General features: G+C 59.1%; 1 protein-coding gene across 1 annotated transcript in view; it reads right to left on the minus strand.

Moving 5' to 3' along the window:
- LRP1 (LDL receptor related protein 1) overlaps positions 1 to 14851 on the minus strand; it is an 81349-nt gene that overhangs the window by 6910 nt on the left and 59588 nt on the right. The window contains exons 43-73 of the mRNA XM_066369449.1: positions 13897 to 14101; positions 13358 to 13550; positions 12640 to 12765; positions 12307 to 12435; positions 11903 to 12022; positions 11593 to 11706; positions 11053 to 11202; positions 10852 to 10974; positions 10450 to 10566; positions 10123 to 10251; positions 9727 to 9849; positions 9501 to 9641; positions 9228 to 9418; positions 8265 to 8448; positions 8032 to 8117; positions 7741 to 7860; positions 7078 to 7265; positions 6730 to 6935; positions 6051 to 6239; positions 5362 to 5510; positions 4847 to 4940; positions 4612 to 4728; positions 4252 to 4371; positions 3389 to 3511; positions 3073 to 3198; positions 2533 to 2649; positions 1784 to 1890; positions 1563 to 1695; positions 759 to 878; positions 543 to 665; positions 58 to 198 (exon numbers count right to left, since the gene is read on the minus strand). Coding sequence (XP_066225546.1) covers positions 58 to 198; positions 543 to 665; positions 759 to 878; positions 1563 to 1695; positions 1784 to 1890; positions 2533 to 2649; positions 3073 to 3198; positions 3389 to 3511; positions 4252 to 4371; positions 4612 to 4728; positions 4847 to 4940; positions 5362 to 5510; positions 6051 to 6239; positions 6730 to 6935; positions 7078 to 7265; positions 7741 to 7860; positions 8032 to 8117; positions 8265 to 8448; positions 9228 to 9418; positions 9501 to 9641; positions 9727 to 9849; positions 10123 to 10251; positions 10450 to 10566; positions 10852 to 10974; positions 11053 to 11202; positions 11593 to 11706; positions 11903 to 12022; positions 12307 to 12435; positions 12640 to 12765; positions 13358 to 13550; positions 13897 to 14101 — 4304 coding nt within the window. The remainder of the gene's footprint in view (positions 1 to 57; positions 199 to 542; positions 666 to 758; positions 879 to 1562; positions 1696 to 1783; positions 1891 to 2532; positions 2650 to 3072; positions 3199 to 3388; positions 3512 to 4251; positions 4372 to 4611; positions 4729 to 4846; positions 4941 to 5361; positions 5511 to 6050; positions 6240 to 6729; positions 6936 to 7077; positions 7266 to 7740; positions 7861 to 8031; positions 8118 to 8264; positions 8449 to 9227; positions 9419 to 9500; positions 9642 to 9726; positions 9850 to 10122; positions 10252 to 10449; positions 10567 to 10851; positions 10975 to 11052; positions 11203 to 11592; positions 11707 to 11902; positions 12023 to 12306; positions 12436 to 12639; positions 12766 to 13357; positions 13551 to 13896; positions 14102 to 14851) is intronic.

Raw genomic sequence — 14851 nt, forward strand, 5'->3', positions numbered from 1 at the left:
TGAGCTGCCCCAGGCCGGGCTTTGGTCCTCTGAGCCCTGCTGGCCCCGCGCCCTCACCAATGCTGCAGTCCTCCTCGTCGGAGCCGTCCCCGCAGTCGTCAAACATGTTGCAGCGCAGCGAGGAGGAGAGGCAGCGCTGGTTCCGGCACAGAAACTCCTTCTTGTCTTTGCAGTGGGGGTTCTGAGCTGTGGGGGGCTCTGGGGAGGGCAGGGGCTTCAGGTCTTGAGTATTCACCACCTTGCCCCCTCCTCCCAGAGGGGACCCCAGTCAGTCGTGGGTAAAGATGGGACCCAAGCCTGGCCATCTGTCAAGCTTGCAGGGGAAGCTGGTTAGGGCTTCAGTCTCCACCTCAAGACCTAGGGCATCAGGAAGCAGCAGTGCCTTCCCCAAGGGTTGCTCTACCCCCACGAAGGAGCCCTTGGGCTCCCAGCAATGGAACTTCCCCCTCCTGGACGAGTCCATTCCTGGACACAGCTCCCACTTGGCTCAGCCCTAACCCACGCACACCCCACGGCAGGCCCCAAGCTCCTCCCTCACTCACCGCAGTCCTCCTCGTCAGTCCCATCCCCACAGTGGTTGGTGCCATCGCACTGGCGCCCGATCCACAAGCAGACACGGTCATTCTTGCAACGGAAGGGCCGGTTCGGAGGGCACACAAATCGGGCTACGGAAGACAGAGCCAGAATCAATCCTGGGGGCAAGCCGCTGCCCCCCCCCCCCCCAGGAGCCCGGCCCCTGCCCACACCCTCAGCCTCACCACACTCCTCAGGGTTCTCATCGGAATTGTCACCGCAGTCGTCCTCGCCGTCGCACTTCCATGCCAGGGGCTTGCACAGAGTGTTGTTGCACTGGAACTCGTCCAGGGGGCATGTCCGCACTAAACGCAGGGGGAGCAGAGCTAGCCATGAGCCCCGAGCCCCAGGCTGCCGGGGGCGGCACCTTGCCTGGACCCCTCGCTCCACAGATGGAGGCCCAGGAGTCACCAAGCAAGCAGTGGTACAGCCAGACTGGACCCAGGCATAATGTCTACCAGCCAGATGGCTGGGGCAGAACTGCCTCCTCTGGTATTTAGGGGAGAAGCGGCCTTTTTAGGAAGTGGACAGAGGGGTCCAGAGAGCCCTCTTTCTCTGGTGGTTGTGCCAGGACACTGAGGCCCACAGCGTAGTTCAACGGCAGGTGCACAGAGGAGGAGCACTGAGCTGGAGTCAGGAGACCTAGGTTCCAGTTCCTGTCCTCGCCCACCAGGGCCGAGCCCTCACTGTTGGGGTCTCTGTTCTAAGCCCCAATCTTCTCTCCCCCTGGCTTCTCACCGCCCCCTCTAGGCTGCTGAGCCCAGGCAGGTTGGCCGCGGGCAGGTGCTATCTCATTGTCCAGGGAAAGGAGAGTGAGCAGGGATTTTATTTCTCAGGGCAACAGTCTTCTAGGAACTAATGGGGTGAGGCCTACATGGATATAGCCCACCAGTTTCTGCTGGATTGCAGTTTAACTGGCTCCCTGCCTAAGTGCTGCTGTGGGGTGGGGGCCGGTGGGAGGGCCGGGGAACCAAGCGGCGGGGGCTTACCACCAGTGCCACAGGCTTCCTCGTCACTGCCATCCATGCAGTCGGCATCCGCATCACAACGCCAGCGGAGGGGGATGCAGTGACCACTCTTGCACTGGAACTGGTCCATGTCACAGCGGGGTGTGCAGTCTTTCTGTGGGCCAGGGGGCCGGCATCCCGGTCAGACCTGGGTACCCCTGCGGCCCTGCTCTGCCACCCCCTCTGTCAGCTTCCGTGCCTACCTCGTCTGAGCCATCGGCACAGTCATGGTCCCCGTCACATTTCCAGCGCCCAGCGATGCAGCGGCCGTTGGCACAGGAGAACTCGCTCTCAGAGCAGGGCCGAGGGGCTGGGAAGGACGAGACAGGCCCCAGGGGGGTGGGCACAGGCACTCAGCCCTTGAGAGCATCTGCAGCCCTTGGCGGAGTAATACCACCCACCCCTGTGTTCCTGAAAGCCGCAGTTGACTGGCATAGTGACCAGAATGGGTGGCCAAATGGCTGCCCTTATGGGACCAGCAGGCACAGAAGGTGCTCGCTTACCCTTCTGGGGCAAACCAGAGAGGGCACGGGTCCCTGGGCCTGCCCTCAGGACTCAGGACGTACTGTGTGTGGGGAAGGGCAGGGAGGGACAAGGCCACTAAGACAAGCACCAGGGTTTAGGAAGCGGCCAGTAAAGGATGATGGGCTGAGGCAGAGCACGGGGACGGGCGGGCTCCGGGCAGAGGCAGGGGCGTGGCGGGAGCACGGCACATCACAGACACCTACCTCTGCAACCCCCAGAGGACAGTGTGAAAGTGGAGAGAAACATGAGATGAGGTGAAATGGCACAAACTCAAATACACAACATGGAGTGGGGTGGGGTGAGGAAGAGGAGGGTGGAGCTCCTGACTCCCAGCCCAGGCGGTGGCCACTGGCCCTCCGCCCTCGTGCCTGAGGCCTCCTGGGGAAGGGCACCTGCAAGGCGGGGTGTGGTGGGGCGGGGGACATACTGCAGCTCTCCTCGTCGGAGTTGTCCCCGCAGTCATTGTCATAGTCACACTGCCAGCGGCCCGGCACGCAGCGGTTGTTCTTGCAACGGAACTGGTAGGGCTCACAGGTGCGCTCGTCTGGTGAGGCAAGGTTGGAGGGCAGTCAGGGACAGCGGGAGTGGGGATGGGGGCAGACAGCAGGGTCTCACCGAGGCCAGGGCGCCCAGGAGTAGGAGAGGGGGAGTTCCGGCCCAAGGCAGGTCAACATGGGAGGCAGTGTTCTGTGACTCAGTGTCTGCAAGGAGGTCATGGGGCAGAAGGGACACGAGGAGGGACGCTGCTTTGAGAACTCATAGGTTCTGTGTCAGTGAAGTGCTGATGAGGTGCTGGGGGCCAGGTACAGAGGAACCTAACACAGGAGGACGTGGTCACAGGACACCTGGTGCCAAGCAGGTAGGGCCCCAGTGAGCAGGCAGCCTAGCTAGGCCTGTCAGTGGATGCCACCCCACCTCTCCACAGGCAGGTTGCCTTCCCCGCAGAGTCTGGGCTGGGGGAGCTCACCACACTCTTCCTTGGGCTCGTCTGAGCCGTCCCCACAGTCGTCCTCTCCGTCACACTTCCAGCGCGCCGGGATACAGCGGCCCGAATCTTTGCAGCGGAACTCATCTACCCCGCAGGTCATCTGGGCTGCAAGAGGGTGGGCCCGGTGGTGAGGGGAGGCTACTTACAGGAATGTGCTGTGAGGGTGGGGGCAGCCACTAAGGGGGTGGCATGTAGGGTGGGTGGGAGCAGCAAAACCACGGAGCTCCAGGGGCTTGGGGAGGGCATCTCTTTGTGGGAGGTAGGCTCCAGGTTCCAGGAGTACTAGGCAACTCACTGCAATTGGCAGGCTCGTCACTGCCATCCACGCAGTCATTGTCCCGGTCACACACCCAGACTCGGGGGATACAGCGCTTGGTGATGGAGCACTGGAACTGGTTGGGGGCACAGGTCACCTCGGCTATGGGGTAGGGAATAGAATGAGGACTTGCCGTTTCTGCTTCCCACTACAGTTCCAGATCACCATCTTCTCCATTTCCCAAACCTTGCCCCTCCCTGCTTCCTGCCAACAATTTCTTGAGAGGAAGGAATAGTTTATCTCCAATTTTGGTGATTTTTGTTTTCTGGATCTGCACATCTCTCTACCAAGCATGATGATTTTATTTATTTTTATTGAAAGAAAGAGAGGGAGGGGGGAGATAGAGATAGATAGATAGAGAGAGAGAGAGAGAGGAAGGGAGAGAGATGAGAAGCATCAACTCATAGTTGCATCACTTTAGTTGTTCATTGATTGCTTTTTGTATGTACCTTGACAGGGGGGCTCCAACTCAGCCAGTGACCCCTTGCTCTAGCCAGTGACCTTTGGGCTCACGCCAGTGACCATGGTATTGTGTCAATGACTCCAATCTCAAGCTGGCAACCCTGTGCTCAAGATGGTGAGCCTGTGCTCAAGCCGGTGACCTCAGGGTTTTGAACCTGGGACCCCTCAGCATCCCAGGTCAATGTCCTATCTGTTGTGCCACCACAGGTCAGGCCAAGCACAATGATTTTATGAGCAAACTAAGTAACTCCCAACATAATGTGTGCTGCCCTCTATTAACATTACTTGAGCACAGCACGGCCCCTAGAAGTGGTGGGCAGATTGCAATGTGAACTGTTACCCCACCACCCCGGTCCCTACCCACAGCCTGGGGAACTCACGGCAGTCCCTCTCATCCTCTCCATCTCCACAGTTGTCCTGCCCATTGCAACGGAAGATGCCAGGAATACAGCGGTTGGTGTTGGTGCACTTGAACTGACTGGGCAAGCAGACGTGGATGTCTGGGGGGTGGGGAGGAGAGCAGGGTAAGTAACGGTGGATGGAGGACTCGGGGGAAGAGAGTGGGCACCTGACTCCCTTTGTGGGAGAGTGCAGGCTCAGGGCCTGGAGCAGGAGACCAGCCTGGAGAGGAGGCTGCTGCAGGCTGAGCTTCCTTGCCCTTGGAGCGTAGTTATGAAACCCCCAAACCTCAAGGAGGAACAAAGCAGGGAAGGGCAGCCAGGGGCCGGGCAGTTCTTTACCACAGTTGGCCTCGTCACTGTTATCCTGGCAGTCATTGTCCCCGTCACAGATGAAGGCCGGATTTGTGCAGATGCCTGTTGAGCACTGAAACTGTCCTGGGCGGCACTTGAACTCGTCTGCCGGAAGGAGAGGCTCAGCATCAGAAGGACTGCGGGCAGGCGTGACCACTCAGGGCCCCAGAGCCAGGCTGCCCCTACGCAGGACCCTCTTGCCTCCCCCACCCCAGGCACTCACGACAGTCTGGAGGTTCGTCTGAGTGGTCTCCACAATCGTCCTCTGTGTCACACTTCCACCAGAAGGGGATGCACTTGTCATTCTTGCACACAAACTGGAGGGCAGGCGGGGGCAAGAGGGGTTGGTGGGGGTCTGGGGAGCTCAGGACATTCTCTTTTGTGGGGCTGGGACATTTCAAAGGAGAAGCAGGGTCAAAGTTTTCTGGGAAAAGGTTAAGCTGGGTGGGAGGCTGGGACATGATGAGTGCAGGAAGGCCAGGCAAGGGGGTACTTGTGTGGAGATCAGGGTTGGGGGTATTGGTGAGAGAGGGTCAGGGTTAGGGTGTAGGGGTGTTTGTGTGAGGTGACGGGTGTAAAGTATTGCTGTGGGGAGACAAGAGGTAGGCAAGAGATGTAGGGGTGTTAGTGTGGGGAAACCAGATGCGTGAGGACATTAGAGAGGGTGCTGGGTTCCAAGGAGGAGTGGGGATTCTGGTGTGGGGGCAGGGGAGTAGGGCTCCAGGGGAAGAGCCTCACCTGGCTTGCTGTGCAGTTGGACACACAGGTGCGCCCATCACTGCCCAGGTAGAAGTTGGTGGGACAAGCACATTTGTGGCCACCCCCAGGGGACAGAAGGCACAGGTTGCTGCAGCCGCCGTTGTTGACCTTGCAGGGGTGATTGGGCACTGCCAGAGAAAGAGTGGTTCGGGGTGGCCAACTGGACCCAATCTATGGCCTACCTCTGCCTGAGCCACTGGCCTCTGGCAGAGTGAGGATCGCACTTGCTGCTAACACATTTTCTGGTCTCTCAGAGGCTGCCTAGCCCTCTCTGTTCTGGGCAGAGATGAGACAGATCCACATTCTGCTCTTTTAGGAGGAAGCTGAAGCCAGATACAGGAGAGAACCCTGTTGAGGTCCCAGGATTAGGCCAAGCCTGAAGCCCACACTGCCTCACCTGTGCCCTCCCTCAGCTATGGCCTGCCTACCTTCGGGGGCCCACCCTGCTTGACTGGCCTCAGGGCCTTGCCACCATGAGGATCCAGGGCTGGTCCCAGTCTGGGCCTGTCTACAGCCTCTCAAATCCCCCAGTGTCTGATTGATGCTGAAGGAGGGGTGGGTAGGAACTCCTGGGGAGACTGTGCGTGCCCCCACCCTGCTGTGCCCCCACTCCATCTTAGCCCTCACGCTGGCTCACCTTCACCTGCTCCCACCATTTGCTGACTTACCATCTGGCTGGCGCAGGGCATGGAAAACATGCAGGTCCATGGGCCGGTGCAGCGTGCTGATGAGGAGGGTCTTGTTGGTGCCCGTGGTCTTGTGAGCTCGGTTGATAGACTTGGTCTCCCAGTCAGTCCAGTAGACATAGTCCTCAAACAAAGTCAACGCGAAGATGTGCGGGATGTCCTGGTTCAGCACTGCAGGGGAGGGGCAGGTCAGCCAGGCACACGCTGCGCGCCTTGCTTGCCGGACCCCTAATTTCACAATAGTGCTGTGGCAGGTGCTAGCCTCAGTCTCAGATGGTTAAATGGCTTTCCAAGGTCTCATAGCTAGTAAGTGACAGAGCTGGAACTCAAATCCCAGCCTGTCTGACAGCAGTCTTTTGCACCACAATACTGTCTGGTTTCCTGTCAGGAAGTCAGGTGCTGGCGGGTGCTGACCAGAGGCCTCCCACTCCCATCCGCCATGGGACCCTAGCATCTGGGACAGTGCCTGGGAAGGACCCTCATGCCTAGGTGGTTCCCAGGGGTGCACCCTGGGGTGTTCTAATTCCCACACACCCCTGCACCCTTCTTCTGGCTTTTATCTTTTATGCCCACTCTTGCCCCAAAGGTCTAATCCCTTATAGCTTCAACCCCCAACCCCATCAGGTCTGCTGTGCCTGTGCAGCCTCCCGGGCATACTGACCGACATGACGATTGGAGCCGTCTAAGCTGGCGAACTCAATGTAGTCTTCCCGGGCATCGGCCCAGTAGATGCGTTCGGTGACATAGTCCAGGGTCAGGCCATTAGGCCATGTGATCTTGGTGTCCACAATGACGCTGCGGCCAGACCCATCCATGCCAATCCGGCCAATGAGTGAGTGGTCACCCCAGTCTGTCCAGTAAAGGTACCTGGCAGGAGCGTGGGCAGTGAGCCCCCGAGATCCCAACACTGCTCCCTCCAGCTCCCAGCTGCATGCGGAGAGGCTGAGCCTGCACGCCTGAGCATGCTGTCTGCTTTCACGGGCTCCCCCAACCCCGCCTGCTCGCTTACCCATTCTGCACGTCCACCACCAGAGCCCTGGGCTCACGGAGGCCAGAGCTGACCAGCACCGTCCGATAGGCCCCATTGAGCTTGGACACTTCAATGGTGTCCCGGCCCTTGTCACACCAGTACAGGTTGCCGCCCACCCAGTCCACGGCCAGCCCGTCGGGGTTGCTGAGGCCAGTCCGGTGCAGCACCTTCGGACAGGAAAGGTAGGACCCTCAGCCTCCCTGGGACTCAGTGTCCCCATATACAAAGTGAGGAGCTCAGCTGTGAGGACAACGGAAAAGGTCCAACCTTGGGTCTGGTGTCAGCTGAGGCTCTAGGAAAGGGGTCTCTAGATGAGAGACCTCTCCCCCAACTCCACAGTGTGTGGGAGCATAGGTGTAAGGGAATTCAGACATCAAGGGGGAACTTACTGATAGTTAGGGAAAGAGCAAGAGAAATCTCCTAGACTTTCCTCTGGGCTTAGAGGAGCGGGAGAGGTGAGGACATGCAGAGTCATGTAGTGACTCAGCAAGGACAGGGGAGAAGAAAATAACTGCGGTAGGCGGGTGGGAAGAAGGGGAGATAGCTTTGAAGCAAAGAACACCCTCTAGGAAGGGGCACTGTGGGGCTGGATTTCTGCACTCCTGTATTTGCCAGCCGGGAGGTGGGCTTCCGCAGCCTCACCTGCACATTGCTCCCATTAAGGTGCATCCTTCGGATCATGCTGCCCTGAGTTGTCACATCCGTCCAGTAAATCATCTGCTCTCGGTAGTCAAAATCCAAGGCAACAGCATTGTTCAGGCCCTGGATTGGGGGGTGGGGACAGGTCTGACTGTAGAGTCAGGAGAGGGGTGGCTGAAGACATCAGTAAGGCGTGATGGCCGTATGCCCCATGGGGAGGAGGTGGGCTGAACTGGGTGAAGACAGCAGCTCTGGGCCAGGGGGGCAGGTGCACAAGGAGGCCAAGTCTGGTACCTGCTTAAGCAGCGTGTAGTTGGAGCCGTCCAGATTGAGCTTGCGCAGGTAGTACCGGTTGGCAAAGATCAGAAATGGCTCCTCGTCTGGAGACAGAGGATCCTGGCTCAGCCGCCAGCTGGGGCACATCAGAGCACTCCCGATCCCAGCCTGTCGGGAGCTCTGCTGTCCCAGCCCTACCTCCACAGCCCCAGTTGCCAGGGCCACCTCACGCCCTCCACGCCCCATCTCACCGGTCACAGCCTTGCAGCTGTGGGGGTCACCGCTGCGGGGGGCATAGCCCTCCACGCACAGACACTTGTAGCTGCCGTGGGTGTTGATGCAGAGCTGGCTGCAGGGGAAGGTGGTGCTGCACTCGTCCACATCGGCACACGTGCGGCCGTCATCCTTCAGCCGAAAGCCAGGGCGGCAGCGGCACTGTGGGCACAGGGAGCCTTGGCCAGGGGCTCGGTAGGAGTCTGGGCTTCCCTGGAAGCTGAGAGCCTCCCACCCAAGACCAGGGATCAGAAGCCATCGGGAGGCTCTGGTTCCCTCCATCAGGAGCCCACACTTGCCCAGCAAGGCAGGTGCACACAAGTGCTGAGCAGACTGTGCCAGCTATCTGGCCCTCACCCCACCAAAACCACCAGAGTGAGTCCCAATGACCACCACGTTTCCACGTCCACAGGGCAGTGCTCAGGCCTCATCTCCTGTGACCCGTGGACATCATTTGACAGAGCTGACCATGCTCCTCTCCAATGCTTTCTTCACTTGCTGTTCTTCAGCCCGTGTTGTTCCCTTCTCAGGTGCATGAGCCGGTCCCCTCGCCTCCCAGCCTTGGGGTGGCTGAGTACAGGGCTCAGGCCTTAGAGTTCCCCTTTTCTATCTGCACTCCCTCCCTTGGACTTAAATATCATCTGTATGGTGAAAACTGTCAGATTTTATTCTTTGGTCTGGCCTCACCCTTGAACTGCAGACCCTCTTTGACCTCTTCATGCCCCTTACTCTCCTGTGTGCAGCAAAGCCGGCTGGCTCCACTGTCAGAACTCAGCAAATAGAGCTCTGTTCTGTTCACTGTTGTGTCCCCACTGCCTCTAGTGCTGTCTGGAAGAGCAGGTGCTGCGCAAGCCCTTGTTGAATGAATGAATGAGAGCTGGAGAAAGGAGTTCTTTCCAGGCTTGGGGATATGGAAGCTCCCTCCCTGGGGCGGGGCTCACCTTGAAGCCAATCTTGAGGTCCTCACACTCTTGGCTGCAGCCACTGAGCTTGCGGCTGAGACACTCATTGACGTGGCAGCCCCGCTCGTCCGAACTGTCCCCACAGTCATCCTGGCCATTGCAAAGCAGTGCCTCTGCCACGCAGCGCCCGCTGCTGCACAGGAACTGTGAGGGGGCGTAGCATTTGTGCTCTAGGAAGGGGCAGAGGTGGCAGGTCAGTGAGGTCCTGGGAACAGGGGGCAAGGCGAGAGGGAGAGGGGGCATCAGGCCCACCTGGGCTGGTGCAGTGTGGGTTCATGGGAGCCTCATCACTCTGGTCGTGGCAGTCATTTTCACCATCGCATTCCCACTGGCGGGAGCTCAGACAGCGCCCATTGGCGCAGCGGAACTCATTGGGGCCACAGGTTGGGTACTCTGGAGGAGGAGGGGGCGGATGAGGCTGGTGGCCTGGGCGGAGCCCGCCACAGCGAGGACAGGCCCGTTTCCCACCAGGGCTCACCACACTCAGGAGACTCGTCGGAGCCGTCGGCGCAGTCACGGTCATGGTCACACACGAAGTGCTTGGGGATGCACTGCCGGTTCTGGCACATGAACTCGCGGTCGTCGCAGGTGCTGTTGTACACTGTGGACAGAGGTGGACGTGGCCCCTCAGCTCTGCCTGCCCAGCTGCTGACTGTTGTTACCCCAGGCCTTCTCGCGGTCCAAGTAGTAGACCAGGCAGAGCACTGAGCAGGGGTCCGGACACCTGAGTTGCAGATAGGGCTCTGCCACTAACCACTTGTATGACCGACCCCTGCTGAAGCCTCTCCCCTTCTTGACTGTTTCCCTTAGTGCAAAGCGAGACTGTGGCTCCTTGCTGCCCCCCGTCCCCCACTCCTCATAACCCATCACTCACAGCAGCCAGCTGTGACACTCTCATCGGCGCCATCAGCACAGTCCTTGTCACCATCACAGAGCCAGCGCTCTGGGACACACACGTGGGTGCCCGGGCAGGAGAAGGAGTTGGGGCCGCATGTCTTGCCTTCTGTGGAGGGAACAGGGAGCTTCTGAGAGGCTCAGGAGCAGGCAGAGCAGGGCTGGGCAGCGGGGTAATGTCCCCCCTGCTGTGCTGTCCTTCCTGCAAGAGGGTGTGTGTGTGTGTGTGTGTGTGAGTGTGTATGGGTGGGGTGGGGGTACCTGTCCCTCCTGGGGCACCTCCCCGACCTGAGCCCAGCCCTCTCACCGCAGTGCGCTGCCTCATCCGAGCCGTCCCCACAGTCATCACTGCCGTCACACAGCCACTGCTTGGAGATGCAACGATGGTTCTGACACTCAAACTGGGCCTCTGAACAGAACTTGTCTGGGGCAGTCAAAAGCCACAGTCAGAAGGGGAAAGGGATGGAAGGTCACTAAGCTGGGCAGGTAGATGCCACAGGATCAACAGGAGGGACCCACAGCACCACTTAGCAAGAGTAGACATAAGACCCCCTCTCTTGAGGCTCTGGCCTGGGTAGCCCTCCTCCCAGAAGGACATCTTCTGGGTAGGAGTTGAAAGATAAGGCCTGGATAGGGTCTCAGTGGCTGTGGTGAAGGCCTAGCCTTCACAGATGCTCAGGGCACCCAGCTCAGGTGATGGGTCACTCACTGCAGTGGGTCTCGTCCTCTCCCTGTTCACAGTCATCCTCCTTGTCACACGTCCAGCTCATGGGGATGCAGCGCCCACTGCGGCAGGCAAAGTAGTTCAGGGGGCATCTGGGGCGCTTCACACCTGGGGGTAAGAAAGGTATGAGGGCCCTCTTTCCCTCAAGCACCTGCTGCCCACCGCCCGCCTGACCACTGTCTGGACCTGGGCAGTCTCGCTCGTCGCTGTAGTCCCCGCAGTCATTAGCACCATCACACACCCAGCTGGGCGCGTAGCAGAGGGAGGTCCGCTCACAGGGCTGGAAGCGCACGCCCTTCACACCCAGGCGGAAGTAGCTGCTGCAGTCTGTGGCACCTGGTGGGGGTGGGGATGAGGGGTGACACCAGTTCCCTCCAAACATCCTCCTTGGCAGCTGCTGGCCATATGGGGCCTTTGTGTTTTGGAAAGTTGAATGGAGTCCTTCAGGTGGAGTGCTGTCCACACCTTCCGCTCACTGCCCCCTCTCTGAATTCCAGGGGAGCTCAGGCACAGAGGCAGGGAGCATGGGGTGGGACAGGCAGGCTATGAGGGGACGGAGGTCCCCTGTGGGCCAGAGGAAGGTAGAAAGAAGCACCAGGCAGGATAGGGGAAGCAGCACAGGGGGGCCCAGAAGAACCCTGTCTGTGTCTCCCACCTCCTCCCGGAACTGAGATCAGTCTTAGCTTCTCCTTGGTGAAATGTTCCAGGGGCCGGGGCCTCACTCACTGCAGTTCATCTCGTCCGAGGCATCATCACAGTCCACGAACTGATTGCAGCGGCTGGAGTTTCCGATGCAGGTGCCATCCCGGCAGCGGAACTCGCCCACACCACAAGCTGTCTCTAGAATAGCACCCACCCGTACCATAAGGCTAGGTCCTCCCTGTGGGGGCCAGGACGGGATGGCCCAGGCCAGAGCACCTGGCCCAAAGCCTGCCATAGAGTGCCCCGAACCCTTGGGGTCTGGGGCCCAAAGCTCAGCAATGTGGGGTGGGGCAGAGGTTGGGGGTCTGAGGCCCCGGCACTGTGTCCTACTTACTGTTGCAGGGAATCTCGTCGGAGCCATCCCCACAGTCATCTGCCCCGTTGCACCACAGCATGTTGGACACACAGCGCCCGTTGTTGCACTGGCGAAAAGTCTTTTTGCAGCGGCGTGAGTCTGCAGGTGGGGAGGCGGGCTGTGAGTCAGCAGCAGCTACAGCGGAGGGGCTGCATCTGCGTCTGATGAGCTGTCATGCATTTGTTCCCTTGACAATCTGTGCAGCCCCTGCTATGGGCCTGGCACAGGGCTCATGGTAGTTCTGTCCTCCATGAGCTCCCAAAACAAAACTCCAGGGCCATGGAACTGGGTGCTGGAGCTTTGGTTCCTCTCACACTCATGCCTTGCCCTGCTGGGGGCTGGGGCTGGTGACTGGAAGCCAGGGTCTAGAGGTGGCTCCTTACTGCAGTAGGACGGCTTCTCATCAGACTTGTCCTTGCAGTGGGAGACGCCGTCACATGTCAAGCTGAAGTTGATACACTCGCCATTGGCACACTCAAACTCATCTTGCGCTCGGCAAGAGGAATTCACCGCTGGGTAAGGGAGGTGGAGGAGCTTTATGAGCCGGGGTCCTAGGGCCTCGAGTGCCCCTGTCCCTCTCCCCCAACCCCAGAATCGAGGTCATCCTCACTTTCTCCTTGGTGAAAGGTTCAGGGGCCTGGGCCATTGGGAGAGTCTGGGAGGAGCCGGTCCCCAATGTGGCCCCACGGTCCCCCTGCCAGTGCCCTCCATCTTACCCCGGCAGGTGAGGTCCTCCTGGAGAATGCGGCCCCCTCGGCAGGAGCAGTTGACATGGCCTTGGTGGGTGAGCAGACAGAGGTCCTGGCAGCCCTCGTTGTTGAGGCGGCAAGGGGAGAGTTCGCCTGGGGCAGGGAGGGAAGACAGTGGGCTGAGGGGTCTCTCTCTGCGCACCACCAGATGCTGCACTGCCCTCTCCGGCTGCACAGAGCTCTAGGGCCCTGGCAGTGCAGGCATGTGGTGAAGGGCCAACTGGGGAGTGCTTGGGGCACCTGAGGTGGAGGATATGCTTTTAGGCAGGGTGATAGGGAATTCCAGACATGGTCTGGGGCGCTGCGAGTCTAAGGAGCCTTCAGATCATGTGCGTAGTGGTAGGGGCCCCAGGACCTGTGAGAGGCCGGCAAAGTTGCAGGTCTGTGAGGGGAACACTCAGCCAGCCAGGCCTAGTGTGGGGGGTGTGCCTGTGCAGAGCTTGGGCTGAGAGTGTGTGATCGGGTTCCGAGGACATATGTGGTTCTGGGTGGGAGAGATGGCAAGAATGTGTGCTGGGCTGTCCGTGGATTCAGATGAGACCAGAGGAGGATGGTATGAGTATAGGAGTGTGTGTGTGCATGCATGTGATTGTGTGCATGTGTGGGCATGCATGTGATTGTATGCATGTGTGGGCATGCACTGAATGGGCAGGACGGCCGAGCTGGTGGCAGCGGACCCACTCACAGCTGTTGGTGTCATTGGCCACAGCGATGATGCCCATGGGTTGCTGGGGGATGTCCACACGCAACAGCTTCATATCACTGCCCACATACTTGTTGGCCCGTTGCACAGCCCGCCGCACCCAGTCGGTCCAGAAGATGTGCTCCCCATACACAGCCAACCCAAAGGGGTGGACTGGTTCCGACTTCAGGATCACCTGTGCAAACAGTGCCATCACTGTCACAGGTTTAGTTTGGGCCTTTCACCCTGACTGCCCCCTGCAGCTAGCCCGGGGCCCGAGACCCAGTCACATAATGAGAAGGACCTGCATAGACATCCTGCCACCTCCCTCAATCAATGAGGAAGCCAAGTCTGGAAGGTGAGGATTGCACAAGGCCACACAGCTAAGTGGCAATATCGGCCTGGATGAAACTCCTAGGGCCTTCCTGGTTCTTCCTACCATGTGGACTCTGTTTCTGCTACTCTCTGCCTGGGCGTTCTCTGCCTTGGCTGGCTGGCCATCCCCTGACCCCAGCGCCCTCCTGCCTGCCCCGGAGACTCACATAGCGGTGGGAGCCATCATACTCGCACCGCTCGATCTTGTCCAGGGTGGCATCAGAGAAGTAGAGCTTCTCGGCGCGGTGGTCAATGGCCAGGCCATTGGGGGTGCGGATGTCCTTCTCGATGAGAGTCAGGGCATTGGCTCCAGACAGGGCCGCACGCATGATGCTGGGGTGCTGCTCATTCCAGTTGGTCCAGAACATCAGGCTGGAGGAAGAGAGAGCCACAGGGAACAGGAGTCAAAGCCAAGGGGTCTGCCAGGCCAAGGCATGCAGATGACTAGAACCCAGGGTCGGCCAAGGTATGAACCAGACTCCGGTGCCAAAGGCAAGCTTTGAGCCACTAAAACCAATACAGCCCAGTGTCTAGGAAGGGCCTGTGTGTGCACGTCTTCCTCAGTGTCTGCAAAATGACCGTCTATACTGAGACAGTGTAGCCAAGTGACTTGGGCCCTGGGATTCCAGTCCTGGCTCCACCACTTATCAGCTAGGAACCTTAGCAAGTTACTTGGCTTCTCTGTGCCTCAGTTTCCTCTCCTATGAAGTGGAAACACTACTTGTCCCATAGGGTGGTTTGAGAATTGAGTTAATGTTTATCTTAATGACAGCCAGCAAATACTCTGAGTATTTTCTATTATTTTATTAATGCTTTCTTCTCCTTACACCCAGGAGACCCCTGTTGAGTGTCTACTTGTCCTTGGTCCTGAGGGGTGCAAGGATTCCTGCCCTCAAGAAGTTCTCAAGAATCACCTTCTCCATAATTTAAGGCCTTTGCATTCTTGAGGTCTGAGCCCCAGCTCTGCCCCTAAATGAGCCTTCTGGCCTGCTCTCAGTAAAGGAGGTGGCGGGGGTGGGGGGTGGCCAGCCACACTGTGTTCCTCTCTGGGGTGGTGAGGCTCCAGCAATGGGTGTGGAAGACCTCAGGGCTGGTCAAGTGTTACAGTGGCTGTGATGATGT

The sequence above is a fragment of the Saccopteryx leptura genome, chromosome 2 (assembly GCF_036850995.1).
Source record: "Saccopteryx leptura isolate mSacLep1 chromosome 2, mSacLep1_pri_phased_curated, whole genome shotgun sequence".
In the NCBI taxonomy this organism is placed as follows: domain Eukaryota; kingdom Metazoa; phylum Chordata; class Mammalia; order Chiroptera; family Emballonuridae; genus Saccopteryx; species Saccopteryx leptura.